This window comes from Pinus tabuliformis, chromosome 4_1 (genome assembly GCF_031772625.1).
Source record: "Pinus tabuliformis cultivar Carrire ecotype Pingquan chromosome 4_1, CPIR1, whole genome shotgun sequence".
Lineage (NCBI taxonomy): Eukaryota > Viridiplantae > Streptophyta > Pinopsida > Pinales > Pinaceae > Pinus > Pinus tabuliformis.
Genome location: NC_142303.1, coordinates 428,163,456 through 428,188,299, shown reverse-complemented (window position 1 = coordinate 428,188,299; position 24,844 = coordinate 428,163,456). Strand labels below are relative to the sequence as shown.

The 24,844-nt window shown below is 40.4% G+C and overlaps 1 protein-coding gene across 3 annotated transcripts in view; it reads right to left on the bottom strand.

Annotated features, from left to right (window-relative positions):
* LOC149176127 (AIG2-like (avirulence induced gene) family protein) overlaps positions 1–24,844 on the bottom strand; it is a 228,767-nt gene that overhangs the window by 92,328 nt on the left and 111,595 nt on the right. For all 3 annotated transcript variants that reach the window (XM_089423031.1, XM_089423032.1, XM_089423030.1), the window contains exon 2: positions 22,733–22,805. In XM_089423031.1, the coding sequence (XP_089279157.1) occupies positions 22,733–22,805 (73 nt within the window). The remainder of the gene's footprint in view (positions 1–22,732; positions 22,806–24,844) is intronic.

Here is a 24,844-nt window from a genome sequence, read left to right as displayed (position 1 = left end):
AGCATCCGACTACACTTTGGTGTGATAATCAAAGTGCCATTCAACTATGCAAAGATCCAGTCCAACATCAGCGCAGCAAACACATTGAACTACACATGCACTTCATCAGAAAACTCATCCACGACCATGTTCTTGAAGTGCAATATTGTTCAACAGATGATCAAGTTGCAGACATCTTTACAAAGGCTCTCACAGAGGCGAAGTTCACTAAACTTCGATTTATGGTTGGAGTTCAGGAAGTTGTCACTAAGGGGGGATAGGCTCTAGTGCTTCCTTCCTTCTCCTATTGTGTCATATTTGTAAATCCTTCAATCCTATCCCAAGTTGTTCTTAAGGGGGGATGTTAGGATATTCCGACACATAGGAAATAGTTAAGTATAACTTGGTCTAGTATAGAGTTAGGTAAAGTGTGTTTCTTTACTATGTACATTTTGTAACTTACAATCCGACGGTCATGATATGTAGTGATCCGACGGTTCATTCTCTCCTCGGTATTACCGACACTTGATCCGTGGCTTAACACCCGATTGGTCCATGATCTCTATTTAAAGAGCATGGAGGGTCATTTGTAGGTTAACCCCTTCATGAGAGAAGCTTATGTAAATTTTCGTTCTTTTATTAATAAATTGCCTAAAGTGGCCGCGTTGGCTCAGGTCGTGGACTGTTTCCCTCTTTGAGGGTTTTAACCACGTCAAAAGTACTAGTGTATTGATCTGTGATCTGTTTGTGAGCGGTGTCCTTTGGTGTTCTGTCTGAGGAACTTACCCTGTAAATTCCTACACATCTCCTATTCTTTTTGTGGCTACTCTTGTTGTAGCATAGTACGTATCCCCTTGGAAAAGGATCTGTTGATTTCTGTTGCTAATTTATTAAGCAGATTTATGAAGGTTTCATCCATGTTTTCAGCTTAATAAGGACAAGTACAATTGTGATAATGAGGCTACTATTTTATGAGTTGTGTTAGACACATACATGGCAGCAACAGAATATTAAAGATAAGCATGAAAGTATATCTATTATTAACAAATGATATACATTCATAGTACATTCACATGACCTTTGGTTTCGTATTCCAAGGTCTCTTGGACTTCCTTAGACTATTCAACTTCCACACCAACCCTTAGAGGATTAGGTCTCCAAGGGGTATGTATGAGTCCGAGAAGATAGTTGTAATACAAAATGTGCAAAAAAAGCATGGCAGCACTAGGCTAAATGTGCTCTCTCAAATGTTGGTATAAGGGAGGTGGTTTAAGGATGACCACCAACACTGAAATGCTTAGTGCAGTTCCTAGAACTCTTCCAAGTCTAGCATGAAGCTCAGGTCTTTTGCTAGAGGAAGTGCTCCTGATGTTTTGAAGAGGGAAACCTTCAACCATGAAAGGGAGGTCTCACCCCACATAAAATGGAGAACCTTAACCTAAAAAGGGAGGTCTCAACCTGTGATGGTTTAAGGATGACCAACAACTCTGGAATGCTTAATGCAATTCCTGGAACTCTTCTAAAACTGGCAAGAAGCTGAAGTCTTCTACTAGAGGAAGTGTCCCAAATTCTTTGAAGAGGCATCAACAACTGAAGGCATGATCAGTGGCATCTTTGTCTCTGGCTACAACCCTGAATCTAGTATGGCAGGTTGTGGCTTAGGCTCGCTTGATGTGGCTTTGAAGCTTGTAGATGACCATCATTTCCCCCCTGTCAGACACAAGGTGAGATGATGGAGAAAACTCAACTGCAAGATTGTTCAATACTCTAGAACAAGTTCGGACATATGACTAAAATATCTTCTTGGCTGTTGATGCCCATTGCCAAGAAGCGATCCATCCAAGATGAATCTTTGTTCTTGCAGGAGGTTTGTTTCTAAAGCATCTGTTTGAAGAATGATTGGTTTTATGACAGTGCTTACATGGATGAAAATCAAAACAATGATCTTTCATATGGCCAACTCAGTCACAGTGTTGGCATTTCACAATCTATTGTTTTTGCTGTGGAAAAGGAGCAAAATCTGGAACAGTTGAAGGTGAACTATCATGAAGGAATCCAACACTCTAAAACTGGATGGGCTTTGAGTAATCTGGAAAATGAAAGGACACGTCCTTGTCATATCCAAGTCCAATTATGTGCTTGTTGTGGACAAGCTCTTCCCAAGGTCTGAAGATGGGCTTGGGAAGTGCAAACTGAACTTTTGTATCTGCATGTGACTTTGCTGCTTCATTGGGCACTGGATTTGAATTGGTAACATTATTGAGTTGTTGTTTATGGGAGTTTGTGTCATTGTTCTAAATAGAAACAGGTTCAGAATGATGACTCCATTGTTGTAATTATGCTTGCTGTAGCTGAGATTCAAGTTGTAAAAATTCAATCTTGTCTTGTGCATTTTGCCAACAAGTTCTACTGTCAACAAGAGAAACTTTGTTGATTATTACTTTATCATGATCAGAGGAACGTATCAGAGTTTTTAAGAACTCTAATACTTCACCAATTAGAGCCATTTTTCAACAAATTAACCTCAAAAAATAGTAAAACAATGAGGACCTCAACGCACTCCAAACTCCAATACAATGCCAAGACAAAGAAGCTCTCAATAGTCTCGAATCTCCAAATTAGTTCAAATATCCAAAACCCCACATGCTATAACTCTTCTGCTAAACTAAACATGATGTCCATAAATAAGAATTGCACCACACAAAATATTGGCTGCACCATCATTTGAAGGAGCGCAAAAATTCATTTGGTATGCATCCTCCCAGACCGCAAAACATCTATAAATAGCAGAAGTGCCCAACGTTTTTGAACTTTAAAGTAAGGAAAGTAGATATCGAATCTCAGAACAACTAGATGTTTTTGCGAGAAAGCTAGACTCCAACTAGATATTTTCCAGGGGAGAAAGCTAGATTACAACTAACCAGGAGGCTGGAAATATCTATATACATTAGATACTTGTATAGTGAAGGAGAAACACTCTATACTTTGGAGACATGTATCCTAAAGGAGAAACACTAGAAGTTATTCTCTTTGCTTAATAACGCTTCCCTTCCCTTCCTCCATTGGAGGATATCACCTCCTTTACAGGATGAATGGATTCAAAGAGTTAGGCAGCTCTATTCAATGAATACACAAAAGCCCCAAAATGGGCAAAATCGTATATATGAGAGATCTTTGAGCATCCTCAATAGAGGTGTTGAATTGGTGAAAACGTGTGGGAAAACCAACCCTCTTAATCTTTTCCAGAACATCAGATATGCTTCTGAAATTCAGCAGCTGGAGAAGGAGATCCGTGACTTCGTTCAATATAATCTGCCTATCCAACTATTGCTTGAGTTGAAGCATATCATATCAGAGTTCAAGAATCTTTGCCATTTCTTCAATGCAAACTCTCAAATCTGCCATCTCTTCATTCAGGTCTTTGCATGATGGGTTGTACAGAGCTGCTGAGATTTATCTGAAGGCACATCCTTGACTGCACTGAGAACCATCACTCGAGTTTTGTTCTTTCAACAGTTAAACTTACGGACAGCCATGGAAAGATCCTTGCATCATGAGGGAAGTGATAACATCATAACCAATTCTCATGCAAGCTTACCTACTCATGACACTCAGGTTGATCCAGGCCATGTTTCATTTTGTTTCCCCACAGCACCATTAACAACATTGTCCCATTATTTAAATCGTATGAGGAATGAATTTGCACTAAACAGTTTTGATAATCAATCACAAACTAGTACCTTAGAAAGCAATGAAGATTTACAATCAGTTGCTGGAGGTTAACGAAAATGAGGTGGTACTCTGTAATTCGACTATTGGTTAACTTTGTAACCAATCAGCTGTGCTTAAATCCAGTTCTATATGTGGCTTTTCCCCCTGAGGGTCCCGCTTATCTGACCAATCACTGTCGGTCCCTCATTGACTTCTCCTTTTATCAAGCGCTTCAATCCGCGCCGTTGATCTCACTTCTCCAGATCCAACAGATATCGCATCGTCCGCTCACCAACTAACCCAGATGATCTCCATCGTCGATGTGACCCGTCCAATCGAACAACTGTCGTGCAATCTCGTGTGAAATCTTGCACGACCGATATCAAGTCGAGAGCGCGCGAGAAAAGTGGTTTTCTCTTTCCATCATGTGCTACATGTCAGCCCCTCAGGTTAATCACGTGAAATTGTAGAATACCATTTACAGCTTTTAGGGCGCGCGAGATACTGCTTACCACCTACGAAGACCACTCCATTATTCTGCACATTTTCCACCCTTCTGTCGACACGTGCCTTGATGTGATCCATCCATTTCTTAACTTAATCTCCTACAATAAGATCTTTGTCACTCATCTTCCATTAACCATGTCCATTGATCCGACAAATCCAACAGCTATAGCATCACCCGCTCGCCAACTAGCTTGGCCGATCACCATCGTCGATCAATCCCACGTGATCCAACAGCTATCGCGCAATCTCGTGTGAATTCTTGCACGATCGATATCAAATCGAGAGCGCACGAGAAAAGTGGTTTTCTCATGCTACATGTCGCCCGCTAAGGTTAATCGCGTGAAATCGAGGAATATAGTTTACCATTTTATAAGCGCGCAAGATACTGCTTACCGCTTATGAATACTACTCCTTTGTTCTGCTAACATGCGGCTTAATCTAATCTCTTCATTTCTTAACTTTATTTTGCATGACTTATTCCTAGCCGTCTATCTCCCTCACTCTCGTTCGTTGATCTGACTGATCCAACGACTGTGCTTTGCTGCTATGTTCTTTTGCATCTCACCATGTAATAGTGTTAAGTTATGGTATGTTCTATGCTTATAACAGTTTACTTCTTTTTCTTATTATATTCCACCGATTAGCAATCACATGTACATAAAGTAAAGTGCAAATAGAACATTAAACGATCGACAGAAAACAAGCCATGACAAGAGACACAAGATGTGGCGGCTAGCCAGGGACAAACCCCACAATGTGTGGGGAAACCCTTTGATCAAATCTTCTTTTATCTTCAATAATTCAGCAGAGAGAAATAGTACAATAAATCTGATTCATATCAGCAGTAGCAAACCCTAGATCAGTAGCATCAGCATTAGCGGCTTCATTATCAAACTAGGGCAGACCATATCTCACAAACCAACAGTCGGATTGACTTCATTCACCACCAAAAGTTTCGGCTTCCAGAGGAGGTTCAGATGAACCTACAGCGCAGTTCAGATGAGGAGATCTTCTAGGCCATGCAAGTCAATCTTTACTTCTGCAATTGCAGCTTCAGTTTCAGCAGTTTCCGGCTTCAAACTAGGGCAGTCGATATCTTGCAAACCATTCGTCGGATTGACTTCATTCCACCACCAAAAGTTGCGGCTTTCAAAGGAGGTTTAGATGAACCTACAGCGCAGTTCCAAAGAGGAGATCTTCTAGGCCACGCAAGTCAATCTTTACTTCTGCAGTTGCAGCTTCAGTTTCAGCAGTTTCCGGCTTCAAACTAGGGCAGTCGATATCTTGCAAACCGTTCGTCGGATTGACTTCATTCCACCACCAAACGTTGCGGCTTTCAAAGGAGGTTTAGATGAACCTACAACGCAGTTCCAAAGAGGAGATCTTCTAGGCCACGCAAGTCAATCTTTACTTCTACAGTTGCAGCTTCAGTTTCAGCAGTTTCCGGCTTCAAACTAGGGCAGTCGATATCTTGCAAACTGTTCATCGGATTGACTTCATTCCACCACCAAATGTTGCGGCTTTCAAAGGAGGTTCAGATGAACCTACAGCGCAATTCAAAAGAGGAGATCTTCTAGGCCACGCAAGTCAATCTTTACTTCTGCAGTTGCAGCTTCAAATTCAACAGCTTCCGGCTTCACATGTGTGAGAGAGAGAGACCCATTTCAGCGCAGTAATGAAGAGACTCATATCTGTGCAGTAGAGAGAGAGAGATGTGATGAGATGAGTGAGTCCAAATGAGGAAAAGTCCTCTTATATTTATACACAACGTTGGTGGGTGAATAGATGCGACTGTTGGGCTTCTGAGCCTACATGAGTTGTAGGTCGGCTTGATAATAATTCCATAATCAAAATAAATTCATATCTTCATGAATACTTATCGGAATTGGATGATCTTTATATCAATCCTACACCTCTCGACGAGAGGAATCTAATAAAAATATTATTAGCCATGAATAAGATGACCCACATGAAGTTTTGCCCTAGTTGCCAATTTTAACACTCCCTCTCAACCATGGAGAACTTCATCTGCAATCTGTCTATCGGTCGTTACTATTCATCCATCAAATGCACTGCCTTGTACAGCCTGACCCTTGCCCTGCTCTGCTCTATTTTGCCTGTTTTGCTTTGTCTTGTTCTGCCCTGCACTGATCTGTACTGTTTTGTTCTGTTCTGCTCTGCTCTTGCATTATTCTGTTCTACTCTGCTTTTGTCCGAATTATGAAGAAGAAGAAATGATTGAGGATGTATCATACTGACTCAAATTCAGTCTCAGAGTATGTACCACTGGTCCCAGACCAGTCTCAAGTTTCAACCAACCCAAAGTCAGCGTCATAGTGAGTACAACTCCAATGGTCCCAGACCAATATCATCCTCCACTGACTCAAAGTCAGTCTCAGAGTATGTACCACTGATCCCAGACCAGTCTCAACCGACCCGAAGTCAGCGTCATAGTATGGTACAACTCCTACCACTGGTCCCAGGCCAGTATCATTAATCCCAGATCAATGGAGGTCATCCTAGCGTAGGGAGTACGGTAGTTACAACGATGCGTCCATCAGTACTACTATGGTCCCTAACTTCATTTCCCTGCTCATTGATCAGATGAGAGGTACTTCCCATGAGTCCCAGACTGCATGGGTAGGATGCCTCGACAGGAGAACTAATCAATCCTGTCCTCACAGGAGAACACATCAATCCTGCTACAATTGCCATGGAGAACACATCAATCCAGGCCTCACAGGAGAACACATCAATCCTGCTACAATCGCCATGGAGAACACATCAATCCAGGCCTCACAGGAGAACTAATCATCCTGTTACACAGGAGAGCGAATCATCTTGTCCCACAAGAGAGCGAATCATCTTGTTCCAGTGTGCACCACCAGGGGAGGGTGAGTCACCCTGTGGTCGTATGTTGCTCCAGTAATAACCGCAAGCCCTCAGAGCTCCCAGAGCTCAATGTATGCAACATGCAGGACCCTTGTACAAGGGTTTCTTACCGACTCCAAGTCGTTTGGGAAAATCACAGATTAGATCTTTCCTCGGGGCTTTGACAAGGTGTATCAACCTGTACATCATCTTAATGCGATGGAGCCTCCTTGCTCATCAACTTACCATATCCAAGATGATGTCTATCTGCTGGAGCAATCGACGAATACGGGATTCCTCAATAATCGAATCCCACCTCTGGTTGTTATAGAGAATCACAGTGGTATCCAATGTAAATCCAAACAGCTCACTGAAGAGCTTTCGCAACCAGACTACCTCACACGAGGTTATGCTAGCAACAATATATCCTGCTTCGGCGGTGCTCAAGCCACCGACTTCTGCTTCCTGCTCATCCAGGATATCGAAGCAGATCCCAAGGAGAAACAACACTCGGAAGTGCTCTTATGGTCCTCCACATTGCCTGCCCAGTCAGCATCTGTGTATCCAAATAGTCTCACATCTCTGGCAATGTATCTTAACCCATAAGTGATAGTGCCACGAAGATATCTCAGCAGATTCTTGGCACCAATCCAGTGTATGTGGTGGGGTTCAACCATATGCTGGCTCAACGTGTTGACTGCAAAGCATATATCTGGACGGGAGTTCACTAAGAACATTAATGCTCCGACGAGTTGTCGATACTCGGTAGCATTTCGTAAAACAGGTCCAGCAACACTACCGCTTAACTTCTTGAAGTCAAGCTCCATCGGAGTAGTTACAAGCTTGCAGTCCACCATTCCGAATCTTTCCAATATCTTCACCACATATTTTCCTTGAGATAGGAAAATTTCTCCTGGCTTTTGCCACACTTCAAGTCCTAGGAAGTAGTGCATCAGTCCTAGGTCTTTCATTTCAAATTCAGAGGCCAGCTCCCTCTTACATTTGTGAATGAGAGGGTCTGCACCTGTTAGAAAGAGGTCATCCACATACAATACCAGTATGAGAGGCTTGTCATCTTCAACCTTAAAGTAAAGGTTAAGATCGGCTTCACTCCTAGTGAATCCCAGCTTCATCAAGTAGCTATCAATCCTCTCATACCATGCTCGGGGTGCTTGCTTCAGCCCATAGAGAGCTTTCTTCAACCTGTATACATGAGATTTTCGATCACAAATCTCAAATCCTTCGGGTTGCTCCACGTAGACCTCTTCTTTGATCGAGCCATGCAAGAACGCAGTCTTGACATCCATCTGATGTAGGTTCCATCCTTGTAAAGCGGCAAGGGCTATGATCGAGCGGATGGTCGTATATCTGGCAACAGGTGCAAATATCTCATCATAGTCTATACCTTCCTTTTGGGAGAAACCTCGAGCAACAAAACGAGCCTTATACTTTTCCGTGCTTCCATCTGCTGCATGCTTTATCTTGTAAAGCCATTTGGAAGTAACAACAGTCTTGTCCTGGGGTCTGGGAACTACTTCCCAAACATCATTCTTTATGATAGACTCATATTCTTCGGTCATAGCATCCTTCCATACTTGATGCTTGACGGCATCTGAGAATGACGAAGGCTCATTTTGTATGATCGTGCTCATGATGGTCAGGTATCCTTGATACCTATTTACTTTGACGAAAGGTTCCTCAGGGTGCAGCATGTCCTTTAGCATCATCAAGTATCCCCCTAAGCCATGAAGGCCTCTTCCTAGAAGAGGAAGGCTCATGTGGATGAGAATCTATCAGATCCATGGGTTCTTCTACATCAGGCATTGATTCATCATCCTTTTCTTGCGGTTCCCTGGTGTTGGCTTCTTGAGAGCTCCTCAAAGTCGAAAGATTGTTCACCTTGCGGTGAACTTTTCTTAAGGAGTCTTGGAACCCAATGCTTGATGAGGGCATCAATTTTGTACATATATGACGGTGATTGTAGTTTCAGCCCATAGAAACATCAGAAGTCTTTGATCATGTAGCATGGCCCAGACAGCTTCCATCATCGTGCGGTTCTTCCTTCCCACCACACCATTCTGCTCAGGAGTATGTGGTGTAGTAGTCTCCCTCTTAATGCCAACCTCAGGTATGCTTGAGTGAACCAATTGTAATATATCAGAGGTCTTGCTTTGGCTTGAGGGGAATGGTCCCCTTTTGAGCTTTCCTTCAGCACATCCTGGACATACACCTTCATTCTCTATTCAGAATTCGGGCATCCCTATCACCATTTGTCTTACACCGAGTATAGCTTTATAATGAAGGGAGGAAAAACCTCTAATGCCAAAGTTCGGACTGAAGAGATGTGTCATAAGACATGACACCTAGCAGACTTCCATTGACCTGATATAATGAATCAACACTAAACCCAAGAGTAAAGGCATCTTTAACATTATTTTTCCATATACATACCTTGCCATCGCTGAAGGTTACCTTGTAGCCTTTGTCTTCCGTTCCCGAGATGGACACTAGGTTCTTTTTGAGGTCAAGTGCATTTAATACAGCCTGGAATTTCTGGCCTTCTTGAATGCTAGTCCTCTTCCTTGATTCCCAGCTCTCCTCTTACCTTTGCTGTTGAATTTGTCATTCCTTTGATTGCCATCAGAGGGATTTTGATCATCGTCCTAGAGTGAGTCCTTTCTATCAGGGCACTCCCTTGCATAGTGACTTGCTTTATCGCAAATGTAACATCGTCATTTTCTTCTAGCCTTAGGTCCAGCCTTTCCTTTTGATTTAGTCCCGGAATTATTTCTTTTCTTTGCATGAAAAGAAAAGGCAGCAGGAGGACCTTTAGGCATGGGCATTTCTTACACTTCTTCCCTTGTTTCTTCTTGAATGTATCTAGCCATTAATTCCTCGAAACCAGGAATTACATTATAGTTCAGAAGAGTAGTCCTGAACACATACCATTCAAATGGTAATCCTCCGAGAGTTGTGAGTGCCATTTCTCTGTCAGTAATGGTTTCCCCAATAGATAGGAGATCGTTCTTGATCTCGGTGATTCTTAAGAAGTATGCTTGCATACTTTCATCTTTACCCTTCTTGATTTCCCTCAACTTATTTCTAAGAAACAAAACTTGATTTGCATCATTAACTTTAAATAAACTCACCAGTCTGTCGTAGATTTCCTTGGAGGTGTCTAGATCAGAGATGTAGGCCACCAAGCGCTTGTCGATAGAGTCCTGGATGATCTTCTTTGTTTTGACTTCTCCATTTTTCCATTTGTTCCAGGCAGCAGCAGATGCATTTGATGAAAGCTCAACAATATTGCCTCTTACATGGTCCAGCACTCCTTGATCTTCAAGGGTTAGATCGATAGACATCTTCCATCCGTGATAGTCAGCTTTCTCACGGAGCTTGTCTTTGGCAGGAAAGAGTGTTGAGGACCCCATAGTTCTTTTAGGATAGCCTTGCCAATCTTCTCTTCAATGATTGCTCTTGCTCTTGCTCGGGCTTTGTCTTCACCTCAGCTCCGATACCATGTTAAGTTATGGTATGTTCTATGCTTATAACAGTTTACTTCTTTTTCTTATTATATTCCACCGATTAGCAATCACATGTACATAAAGTAAAGTGCAGATAGAACATTAAACGATCGACAAAAAACAAGCCAAGACAAGAGACACAAGATGTGGCGGCTAGCCAGGGACAAACCCCACAATGTGTGGGGAAACCCTTTGATCAAATCTTCTTTTATCTTCAATAATTCAGCAGAGAGAAATAGTACAATAAATCTGATTCATATCAGCAGTAGCAAACCCTAGATCAGTAGCATCAGCATTAGCGGCTTCATTATCAAACTAGGGCAGACCATATCTCACAAACCGACAGTCGGATTGACTTCATTCCACCACCAAAAGTTTCGGCTTCCAGAGGAGGTTCAGATGAACCTACAACGCAGTTCATATGAGGAGATCTTCTAGGCCACGCAAGTCAATCTTTACTTCTGCAGTTGCAGCTTCAATTTCAGCAGTTTCCGGCTTCAAACTAGGGCAGTCGATATCTTGCAAACCGTTCGTCGGATTGACTTCATTCCACCACCAAAAGTTGCGGCTTTCAAAGGAGGTTTAGATGAACCTACAGCGCAGTTCCAAAGAGGAGATCTTCTAGGCCACGCAAGTCAATCTTTACTTCTGCAGTTGCAGCTTCAGTTTCAGCAGTTTCCGGCTTCAAACTAGGGCAGTCGATATCTGCAAACCGTTCGTCGGATTGACTTCATTCCACCACCAAAAGTTGTGGCTTTCAAAGGAGGTTCAGATGAACCTACAACGCAGTTCCAAAGAGGAGATCTTCTAGGCCACGCAAGTCAATCTTTACTTCTGCAGTTGCAGCTTCAGTTTCAGCAGTTTCCGGCTTCAAACTAGGGTAGTCGATATCTTGCAAACCGTTCGTCGGATTGACTTCATTCCACCACCAAAAGTTGCGGCTTTCAAAGGAGGTTCAGATGAACCTACAGCGCAGTTCAAAAGAGGAGATCTTCTAGGCCACGCAAGTCAATCTTTACTTCTGCAGTTGCAGCTTCAAATTCAACAGCTTCCGGCTTCACATGTGTGAGAGAGAGAGACCCATTTCAGCGCAGTAGAGAAGAGACTCATATCTGTGCAGTAGAGAGAGAGAGATGTGATGAGATGAGTGAGTCCAAATGAGGAAAAGTCCTCTTATATTTATACACAACGTTGGTGGGTGAATAGATGCGACTGTTGGGTTTCTGAGCCTACATGAGTTGTAGGTCGGCTTGATAATAATTCCATAATCAAAATAAATTCATATCTTCATGAATACTTATCGGAATTGGATGATCTTTATATCAATCCTACACCTCTCGACGAGAGGAATCTAATAAAAATATTATTAGCCATGAATAAGATGACCCACATGAAGTTTTGCCCTGGTTGCCAATTTTAACAAATAGTCCTCTCGGCTTCTCTGTCTGTGTATTTATTCTTGCCTTACGGTCTTCAATTGTTCTCATCCTGATCTTCAGCTCCGTTACTTCACTCCTTCGCACCTTTACGCTTCCTTCATAAATCCTTAGGGTTTTAGGAAACCTTGTAGTTATACCTTCGCTATAACATTAAAGGTTTTCTCCAATACTGTCTGTGTGTGGATAGAAGAGTAACAGACACGTAGTGCTGTGAGAGCGAATAAGGAGGAATGATTCTGCAGGGGCTGGTAGAGCTGCAACAATTAGCAGAACATAAGAAAAGGAGTTACGACTGAATAATAAATACCTTTGGCAGAGCACTCAAGTGCAGAGTCCAGGCGGGTGCGTTTTTGCTATTTGAGGCAGTGGATAAAGAACCTAGCACAAATCTAGCTAAGAGAGGTCAGCTAGACAGTGTGTAGCATGAAATAGGCATGCGCACAATAATGGCAGTTCTATCCGCAGGAATGCATAACTAACATGCACAGAGAGGCCACAACACAAGTGGCTCAAATTGGAGCAGGGCAGGAGTACGCCTGCTCTGATACCATGTTAGACACATACATGGTAGCAATAGAATATTAAAGATAAGCATGAGAGTACATTCACATGACCTTTGGTTTCGTATTCCAAGGTCTCTTGGACTTCCTTAGATTATTCAGCTTCCACGCCAACCCTTAGAGGATTAGGTGTTCAACAAGTTGGCTAATGGGAGCTTGACTCAATGTGTGCATGGAGAGTAAATTCTCCCTACTTGCCTTGTCATTTGTTCGATCTCCAGGATAATTCGGCCTTGGTGCTCTACTGCTTTCTTTGTGATTATCTCGGCCTTGCGCATATATATATATATATATATATATAGATATATATATATATATATAGATATATATATAGATATATATATATATAGATATATATATATATATATATATAATTGTGGCCTTGAGAATCAAACTTCTCGCAGCTCGATCCATCTAATCCACCTCGTGGCTCTACCAATTTGTTGCATGCACTGTCATAACCCGACAACCTCGAATAAGTCACAACGACCATCGTTGGCTCTGCAAAAATATGCTATGGCTATAACGAACTTCAACATGCACTCTGCTCACAAGTTTCCAAAGTTCACACACCCTGAAAGGTGACGAATCTCCTCTGCAGTTCGCAACCGATCGGGACCTGGTAATGAAATTTAGTTACGAATTTGTGGTCATGACACTCATCTTGATAGGAATTCACTCAACTCCTAGCGACTTTGTCCTAGTTAAGGGACCTATCACGTCGACAAGTGGGTAAGTCAACCACAACTCAAGCAGACAATGTGACCCCTGATTCTTCACGTTGATTCAGCCTCATGGTCAATGTTCCATTCATTTGCTCAGCCCCTCCACCTCAATAGAAATTGAATATAGCTTTGTGCATGACACGACTTGACCAATGTAGCCCATAATTTTGGCTTGGAAATTTTATGTGTCCCTTCAAATATTTCACAGCTCCACTAGAATTAAAATTAAACCTTGGCCCCTTAAAAAAAAAAAACATTGTTGCAATTGGTCGAATTTATACTATCCTTGCAACAATTTGTCAAAGATTTTGTCACACATTCAATAAGAAAAAAATGTCGAGCCCCTCTTTATAAATTCTCATTTTTCTGCAGGAACTAGCTCTTTGGCTTCTCTGGCAAAATATATATATTTTTGCAATAAAGTTATGGTTCTGACAAATAAACGAAATAGCCTTCGAACAATCTACAATTGAAATTGAAACCCTCTAGGTTGGCAGGGAAAGTCAGCGCTAATACCAATGTAATATCCAAAAGGGAAAATTTGGCAAATTCTCGGAATTTAACTCAACAAAATGTTTCATATAAAATTTTGATTCATTTAACAGAAAATTACCATGTAAAATGTAGCAAATAGAGTACTCAAGAATTTGCTCCAATGTTGCACTGACCCTCCAACACTGAACTGAGATGCAACTACTAAGCTCTCCTGTGAATTTTGGATGAATTCACCAAGGGGAGAGTAGGGTACTCACCCACTTTCACTAAATCACCTGAGGGTTTCCATCCTAGAGCTACTGTTGAAGCTAGGAACTCTTGGTTCTCCAAACCTCTCCACAAGAAAGAAAACTCAACTCCAAGATGCCTTCAAATGGTCTCCTCCTCTTTAATAGATCTGATGGACCCCTCTAGAAGCCTTCATTTTACTATTATTTTAATCACTTAGTACTTTTTCCCTCCTTTTATTTTAATAAAAAATAGCTTTTTAATTTGGGAAAGCAGCAAATTGGCCACCATCCCTCCTCAAGCCGCTGAAAATCATTTCCCACCATCTCATCTTATATATCTTCTCGTTTCAGTTCCAACGAGCTATTACACTAAGGTATTCCATCAAGTATTCCTCCTAGAATGCCACCTTAAGTGTAATTAATTAAGTTAGGCTCAATAATAACCACGATTTCCGAAAGTTGTAGGATTGCAATGAAACAAAAGGCAAGTTGTGCGGATGATGGAATATGTCAAGCGAATGCCATTGGACTCCATAAAAACTTCTCAAAACCCCATAAAGCCCCTCCAGAAGCCCCTGGGCTTGGTGATGGAGTAAACGTGCTCCTGTGTGTTGATTTCGGGTAGCATCGGATGTGCTCTAAGTCTCAAATTTTCCAGGGAGGCTTAGACACATGCATTCTCCAATACCCATAAATCGTTGTGGGAAATTACACCCAGAGACAATTTTATTTAAATAATTAATTATTTTTAATGGGACCCTAAGTCTAAACTTTGGAAATTAAAATAATTAATGGGTATTAATCTAAACTGTGGGTGTAACTTCTAGAAGAAGGCAAAGATCAAGTCAATATGATCCTAGCCATTGATTCGAATCTAATCTGGGTCGTTGATTGATCGGCGAGAGGATTATAAGAGAAGGCTTGATGGGCACTTGGAGAACACACACAGAGAGTTGATCAATTAGTTCGAATTGTTGAAGCTAGAGCATCGCAGTGATTTCGTAGTGATCACGCAGAGAGGGGCAGAGAGAGTTTTGGCTGGAGTATCTTCTCCGGAGCCAAGAATACTCAGCAGAGAGGCATAGAGACACACAAAGGAGGTAGCGCAGTGCCTAGAGAGGGTGGTGCAAAGCTAGGAAGGGCTCACGCAGAGCCTTCACGCAGAAGTCTGAGATTTGTTGGGGGTTTGACGTTCTAAGCCAAGAGGGTTGGAGTTAGATCCTGAGAGCAAATCAGTCCAGCAAAGAAGTGACGCAGTGCCTTAGAGGCTGACGCGGGCCCACGCAGTGATTGCGTAGGGGCAACGCAGAAGTAGACGGGGACTTGTTGGTTCAACTACCGGATCAGCCGAGACTTGAAGTGTAGAGTGAGGTAATCTCACTAATTTCTTCTGTCGAGTGATATTCCCTGTACAGGATTGCCAGCAAGGCATCTAGAGATTGTATTCAGAAATAACTCCTACGTAATAATAAAAACCCTTAGATTTGCTGCATCGGTTTTCCACGCATTGGGTTTTTCTAGAGACGTTTGTCCAAAAATAACTGTGGCAATCGTGTTGTATCTTTCTCTTGTTCAGTTTCTTGTTTCGGCATATTATTTAAATGGTGTAGGTTGCGGTGTATGTATTTCAATGATTGTCGTAGGAAACTGCAAATAACTTGTTCATGTAAATCTAACAAGAGGGAGAAATATCATCAGTTGCTGCAGTAGGTATTCCGGTTTAGGAATTTTCACATGGTATCAGAGCTGCAGGAGAAACAAGAAGAGCAGTGACAGAGAACCCAGAGATGAGCAGAGAAGGAGGTCGAATAGCTACAGGAGGCAGCAGTTCGAATCCCCAGAGGGATTGCGCAGTCCAAGCCAGGAGGGTTGAATTTTTGAGGAAAGTCTCTCTGAGTGAGTCGACAGAGAGGAAGGGCTTCCAGATTGAAATTTTGTCGTGCCAGAGGGAGCAACGCAGAGCCTTAACGTGAGGAAAGAGCTGGTGGGACGCAGTTTTTCTACACGTAGTTTGATGGGCAGAAAATCGTCAAAAGAGAGAGGAGAAGCACAGTGAGGGAATTTTTCCTCAGTAGACTTCCTGCCAAAAAGTTTGCTTTCTTACTAGCTAAGCAACAGCAGTAAGAAACAGAAAGGAGCTATTCGACTTTTCGATTGGCAGAGATGGTAGCCAGTGGACTAAGAGATCAGGATAGGTTGGATGGGGCATCCAACTATGTGATCTGGAAGGCAAGGATGGCATGCCTTCTAGATGAGCATTTTCTGAAAACCTACATCGACAGCGTGGTAGCTGAGCCCACAGATCCAGATCAGCTCAAGAAGTACAAGAGAGAAATGGCGAAGACAAAAAGAATGATCCTCGGCAGAGTGAATGAACATATAGTCTATCACATCGCTAGCAGAGGGACTGCTAAGGAGATGTGGGATGCGTTGTCAATGTTGTATCGAGGATCTTCCGAGCAGCGGAAGATGTACTTGGAGCAGAAGATGAGATCTACGAAGATGCAGAAGGGGGAACACATTGATCCGTTCCTCACAAAGCTTCAAGAGACCCAAGACGAGTTAGCAATTGTGGGGTCGACACCTCAAGAATACGAGATGGTTAGACTAGCCCTCAATTCAGTCTCAAAGGAGTGGCAAGTCTTTGTCCAAAGCATCCTGGCAGGGCGACTTTGCCAAACTAGGATGAGATGTGGGCAACTCTCAAGCAAATGGAGTCGAGGAGGGACTTGGTCAAGTGTAAACTTGACGGAAGCAGCAGCAGTGGGTCGAAGCCCAAGGAGGAGGATGAGAATGCAACCCTCACATCTAAGGGGCAGCAGGAGTAGCGAAAGCGGAAGAAGGATGTTTCGAGGATTAAATGCTTCAAGTGTGGTGAAATGGGTCACTACGCAACACAGTGTCCTCTCAGAAAGAAGGACAAAGATGAGAAGCATGATCTGAAGGTTGCTCCCGCGAAGATCGAGTAGGATGAGTTTTCCATGACAGCCAAGATACCTCCAAGAGGGAGGTGGACTGATTTAGAGTTGAAGTTTGAAAGAGCTACAGATGGGCAGGATACTAGAGGAGCTCACTTCTCCGATCAATTCCTTGCTACGGGAGCCCAAATCAGTAGTAGTAGGATGGACCAGTGTCAGTTGGTGTAGAGGAGTGCCGGAGTGACCGTTGCAGTGACTAGGAGCCCCAAAGACTGAGAAACGCAGAGCAGAGTTGACAGTAGTGCAATTGGCACAGAGCAGAGGTCAGCAGCAATGTAGAAGCTTAAGAGGGTCAGCGTAGAGACTAGCAGCAATCAGAACTCTAGCAACGAGATGCATCATACTGAACACCAGTTCAGTAATTTGGGATGCTTTTCCGTTGTTGATGCAATAGCAACAGTTGTTGGAGAAGGTTGCATTGCAGATGCAGCTGGCGATGGCAGTGCCAGCGGCAGCATGGATGCAAAATTGAGGGGTAGTTGCAATATGGATGCAATCTTGATTGTGGCAGGGTCAGCGGCAGTACAGATGTAGAATTTGTGCAGTAGTTGGTGGAAAGGATGTCAGACATCAGCAGCGTAGAAGTAGATGTTACAGAATAGAGTGATGCTTCAGCAAATTGCACTGTTAGAGCACATTCCTCACTAGGAGGGAGTGTTGATTTCTAGTAGCATTGTACGTGCTCTATGTCTCAAATTTTGCAGGGAGGCTTAGACACATGCATTCTCCAATACCCAGAAATTGTTTTGGTAAATTCCACCCTGAGACAGTTTTATTAAAATAATTAATTATTTTTAATGGGACCCTAAATCTAAACTAGGAAATTAAAATAATTAATGGGTATTAATCTACACTATGGATGTAACTTCTAGAAGAAGGCAGAGATCAAGTCAATATAGAAGTAAATACTTATGAGGAAATGGTCCGTAAATACTCATGAGGAAATGGTCAAATCACTTCCTATAAGCTTCTAAAAAGAATAATGGTGGTAACTAATTGTATTCAAACTCATAGATGTGAACCACTAGTTCACAAATACATCAAATAAGCTCCCGTGTATGAACATGAGTACAAAAATGGGGACTCCCCTCATAAATGTACCAGTAATACATATGTAATGAATAATAATGGTGCTCCAAATAATGTTGTGCACATGACTGTTGATGTAGATCTTCGGTGATAATGTGGCATCTATGACAGCTAACATGGATCCCAATGCATGGGCACACATCCCAAGAAACTATCATGTGTCCTAATGCGATCCAATATAGTTGTATAGAGGTACACATATCATAACATAGATACATGGACCACCAGGAATTGTGCACGCACCATGAGGCATGGTACACATATCCTAATGCAGGTACATGAATCATGAGGCACTATGCACACACCTCGAGGCATGGTACAAGGATCCCAATGTATGGCTCTTAACCTATACTAACACATCTAGCTTCAACTAGTTGTTAGGCACTAACATAGATAAGATAACTTAGCAGAAATAACATCAAGAAAATGTTACCAATTTACATGGAACCAACTAAAGCGAACAACCTTACCCCTATTACATGTATTTATGGGCTAGGACAAAAGGTATTTCCCAAGTCCTCTTGGTCAGATTAGGTAAATGATATTAAATTATGGAAAGGGGATATAAGGGTAACCCATGGATTAACTTTCAAAATCATATTATGATGTGGAGGGTTTATATCTAGGCCAACTAGCTTATTAGACTATGGTTAGGAATCTTCCTTTACTTATAAAACCTTATGAGAAGGAGCTTCTTCTACTTTGGCTTACACTAACTTCCCCTTTTTTTCTTTTCTTATTTTTTTTATTTTTCTTTGATTATTTCTAAGTCCTTTTTTGTTTTAGATAGGTATTTTACTCTTAAGACTTGAAAGGAGGGTGCATAGTGAAGTAGTTATGTTTCTTTTATTTACTTCATTTATGCTTTTCCCCTCTTTAGCCTTTTATCTTGGCTTGATTTAGTTAAGGTTGGCATTATTTTTCTTTCTTTATTCGTCTCGGCGCTTTTGATGACATTTGTTAAGTTAACCATACATTGGGGAATATTGATTTCTATGGATGAGATGGACAAGGGTTGACGTGACTACACTACCCACCATGATTTCCCAGTAGTACCTAGTGGCCATACACATGAATGTTGATGTAGATCTTCGGTGATAATGTGGCATATATGATAGCTAACACGAATCCCATGCATGGGCACACATCCCAAGAAACTATCACGTGTCCTAATGCGATCAAATATAGTTGTATAGAGGTACACAAATCATAATGTAGATACATGGACCACCAGGAACTATGCATGCACCATGAGGCATGGTACACATATCCTAATGCAGGTACATGAAACATGAGGCACTGTGCACACACCTCGAGGCATGGTACAAGGATCCCAATGTATGGCTTCCAACCTATCCTAACACATCTAGCTTCAACTAGTTGTTAGGCACTAACATAGATAAGATAACTTAGCATAAAGAACATCAGCAAATGTTACCAATTTACTTGGAACCAACCAAGGCGGACAACCTTACCCCTATTACATGTATTTATGGGCTAGGACAAAAGGTATTTCCCAAGTCCTCTTGGTCAAATTAGGTAAATGATGTTAAATTATGTAAAGGGGATATAAGGGTAACCCATGGATTAACTTTCAAAATCATATTATGATGTGGAGGGTTTATATCTAGGCCAACTAGCTTATTAGACTATGGTTAGGAATCTTCCTTTACTTATAAAACCTTATGAGAAGGAGCTTCTTCTACTTTGGCTTACACTAACTTCCCCTTTTTTTCTTTTCTTTTTTTATTTTTATTTTTCTTTGATTCTTTCTAAGTCCTTTTTTGTTTTAGATAGGTATTCTACTCTTAGGACTTGAAGGGGGGTGCATAGTTAAGTAGTTATGTTTCTTTTATTTACTTCATTTATGCTTTTCACCTATTTAGCCTTTTATCTTGGCTTGATTTAGTCAAGGTTGGCATTCTTTTTCTTTCTTTATTTGTCTCGATGCTTTTGATGACATTTGTTAAGTTAACCATACATTGGGGTATATTGATTTTTATAGATTAGATGGACATGTAAGGGTTGAGGTGACTACACTACCCACCATGATTTCCCAGTAGTACCTAGTGGCCTAGATTAAGGCACACTTATCAAAAAGCAATTATGTCTCAACATGATTAGATATACTAACGAGCTAACATATTCGCTTAGTTGTAAGTGATAAAATATCCATCCAATGTTGGCACTTCACAAACAAGTCAAAACCTTGGCATCACTTCTAAGTATGCAAATCACATAATGAAAAATCATAGCAACGATAGACTGAAGCATCATGAAACATCGTCTAGCATATTTGAGATTGAGAGCATAAGGCACAGGAACTAATATATAATTGAATATGAAGGACTAATGAGAATAGGAATGCCATTGATGGATGGAGAATAATAGGTCTAGGTTGATGAGCAGGGATCTCATTAAAGAAACGACAAATCTCTGAGATAGTTGCCTGAAGGGCACCGCTTCCCATTGATGAAAAATTTTGACTAGTTTTTTACTACTTCCCATTAATGATATAGAATCATAGCTTTTGTAAACTACCAAAGCATTTTACTCTTCAACAATGTTTGCATATCTTGTGTCCATGTTCCATAATTATGGCCATTTAGAATTAAAAGATATCACTTGGAAAACATGGCATTGGTCTACAAATCTAATCCCAAATTCAATCCACAAGCCGAAACCTCAAGCCAACCTACTAGACAGATTTGACCCATTTGGAGTGCATACAACCATCAACCTCTAGAGACTCTTAGACAATAGGCTAAATCTCAAACCACTACCTTTGATACCATGTTGGAGAAAAGGAGAGTTAGGTAGATCCGAGAGCTAGTTATTACAAGAAAGATGTGGTGTTTAAAGATACAATTACAACACTAAAACATAACTGGGCGCAGGAACTAATATATAATTGAATATGAAGAACTAATGAGAATAGGAATGCCATTGATGGATGGAGAATAATAGGTCTAGGTTGATGAGCAAGGATCTCATTAAAGCAACGACAAATCTCTGAGATAGTTCCTGAAGAGCACCACTTCCCATCGATGAAAACTTTTGACTAGTTTTTTACTACTTCCGATTAATGACATAGAATCATAGCTTTTGTAAACTACCAAAGCATTTTACTCTTCAACAATGTTCGCATATCTTGTGTCCATATTCCATAATTATGGCCACTTAGAATTTAAATATATCACTTGGAAAACATGACATTTATCTACAAATCTAATCCCAAATTCAATCCACAAGCCGAAACCTCAAGCCAATCTACTAGACAGATCCAACTCATTTGGAGTTCATACAACCATCAACCTCCAGAGACTCTTAGACAATAGGCTAAATCTCAAACCACTAGCTTTGATACCATGTTGAGAAAATGGGGGTTAGGTAGATCCCAGAGCTAGTTATTCCAAGAAAGATGTGGTGTTTAAAGATACAATTACAACACTAAAACATAACTGAGCATAGTTCAACATATATAGACGTGTAAGAAATGAGAAGATTTCCAGACAAAACACATAACACATTCATGTTTAGACAGACCCACAAGGCCATCTTACATAGCACCAAGATGTACCCAACTCCCTTTAAATGAGGAACACAAGGTCCAAATAGATTTGTGAGGGCACATAACAAACTCTTTGAATTTTGCCTTGTTTTGCACAGTAGTTGACCGCTTTGTTTTAACTTCCCAACCAATTGAATGTCCAATGAAAGGCACTTAGATGACTCTCCTAGTCTATTGTCGATCATCCACTATCTATCTCCAAAATATCCAAAAGTGTGATAAGCCTACTTAGCTTCTTGTTTCAACACCTCAAACCTTCATTTAATGTGCATAGATAACATAATTTTGGCATTTGCACATCTTTCCTAGCAAGGCAAGGACATGTCAAGAGAAGGAACATTAAGTTGAGAGTATTTCATGCCCTAAGAGTAAGGAACTAATTGATAATCAAAAGTACAAGAAAGTGTTGATAACTTTGAGGAAGAGCAAGGTTCTTCTTGAAGATGATATGCAAAAATAATGTGAATATATTAATCATATGCATGCCTCGCATAAGTGTGTAGTCATTTTTTCTTTACTAAGATTTGCCTCTTTGAGAAATTTATAATGCAAAGAATGGTCCAAAAAAACATTTAAAACATTTTCACAATTGTTCCTTAGAATAGAACCAAGTTGAACATTATCAATGATTAACAAAGTGTATGGCAAATATACCCCTAGAAAAACCATCCACTATGAAAATAGCCATACAAAACATTATGGAGTAATCATGAAGTAAAAGTAATGTGGCATGACATAGACCTTCCTAGATAACCGACCAAATTAAAGATTCGCTTATCTATTCTAATAACAAAAAACATTATAGTTAAAGAAATCGAGACAAATAACTTTCAAAAGTTTAATATGATCCATTTTGAAGTTCTCAAAGTTGTTAGGGCTATTAAGAGTACTAATCCGTTTTCTTACAAGTTAGTTCCAACAATGTACCTAATAGGTATAGCAATGTGATCTATAATTTTGTTTAAATTAAGAACTTTGAAATGCCCCTTGCTATAATATGAGATGTATAATCTCGCAAATTCAAGTGAAACATTTAAAGAAGGTACTTTACACCTTTCCAGTGACTTTCATCTCCTCGGCAGGAACAATAGCTGGATACACACGTCCTTTAATACTATGTCGTTGACTGCCAAAATAAACATGTAACATTAATCTTCTCTTAGATTATTGCATTCGATTAAGATTTGCTTTCTAAGTGCCAAATGAAATTACGGATCTGATGAGAAAATAATAAATAGTGGATCTTTACGATTTGTTCAATCGAGAAATTGATGGCTTCCCTAGTTTCATTGTGTAGATTTATAAATAATAGTTCACTAGTAAGACATCATAAAATTGGACTAAATTGGGAAAGCAACAGGCAAGAACATACCCTGATCATTTAACAAGCTTATAACTTTATGCAGGCCAATAAGCATTGTGCATGTCTAATTATTTTTGCAAGTTATTCCCTCAATCTGAGTCTATGCCTCAATGCTAGTTGCTGCGTATTTTGTCCACTAGTTTCCAAACCCATGCATAAAATTAACTTTCTACTTAAAAAGAAAGAACTTATTTTAACATAGAACTTGAATTTGTTCATTAACCTCATCACCAAGAGATTAGGGTTTTAACTCTTAGCCTACTTTATGGCAAGAGTTTATCATCAATCTTACCTTTGACACTAATTTGACCCGTTTAATTCAGAAGTCAAAAAAATAGAACGGCTTAGACTATCAATAACTATCCCATTAGTAATTTATCTGCATAGAAAGATGATGATGAGAGGGTAAGATTACATGCAAGTTAACTGAAGAACGGTTGAAGAGAACTCAAGGTTGAATACTGATATTTCAGAAAACTGTGCACTATAGATCTAACGGCAAATTGCCATTAAGATATAGAAGAATTAATGTGCAATCTCTCCCTGGAACATTGAATCCTAAAGTCATTTTTTTATAAATCTTATTGTTTCAACATGGTATCAAAGTCACTAGGTAGACAAATTTAATCACAGAGACTCATTCGTGCAACAATAGGCAGATTTTGAGGTCAAAAATGGGCCTCAAAACAAAAATTGTGTTAACAAAATTAACTTTAAAAGAACCAATAGGATTCAAGATGATGATGTCATCCCCAAGAGAAAATATTTTGGAGGGAAAAGAAGAAAACTACTTTTTTAATTGTATTTCTAGCTTATCTCCTTATAAGTTTAGTCAAATGTCAAGTGTAGACACTCGTTGGATGCAAAATTAAAGTCCACATCCAACGAGTACCCACTCTATATACTGTTGAGTAGACCCACATCGAGAAAATTTAAACACGTTTTTTCATGTATTTTCAAATTTTTTCGATGTGGTTCTACTCAGAAGTATGTACTCGTTGGATGTCCAATTAACACTGCATCCAACGGGTGTTTACACTCGGCATTTGAGTGAACCTATAAGGTGATAAGCCGAAAATACAATAAAAAAATAGTTCTTTTCTTTTTCTTTAAAAATTCATAATTCTTATTTTATTATTTTAACTATTATTTTGTTATCTTACTTAAAAGGCCAATTTAAGACCTCAAAATTCCTCTAATGACAAATGAATACTAAAACTTCGAGTGAAGTTTTGAGATCTTACAACCAAAAACAAGTACAGTGGCTATTATTTGGCATGTTTGAATGAGTGACAATCGTATTTCCATTTTGACAATTTACAATTATTAAAGGCAATCTTGTTCTCATGTTTGGAACAATTTGTGGAATGTAGTTTTCTTGCAGCACGTAGATTTGAAGATGATATAAGGCTTGTTACCCCTCATTTTAGTAAGGTTGCATACAGTTATATTCATTTTTGGCAACATCATTGTAAGTCCGAAAAGATGCAAATCAAAATCCTTGTAGAACATCGAGGCTATATATTATGGTATCATAGGCCTATTATTGTTGCCCATGCCCACTCTTCTTAGATGCAACTCTCAGGTACTATGTCTAGGATAGGATTGGAGGGCTTAGGATGGAGCTCCTTGAACACATTGTTTAAAAGAGCCATGGCTATTGTAGGGGTGATCACATTTGTAGAGCTAATCCAACCTATGTCTTGTGCACCTATGTTGTTTCCACGTGGTCATATATCATAAAGTTTATATGCATCTTTTTTGGCCATGGTACAATATATTTCAGTTTCTCAACATGGCAG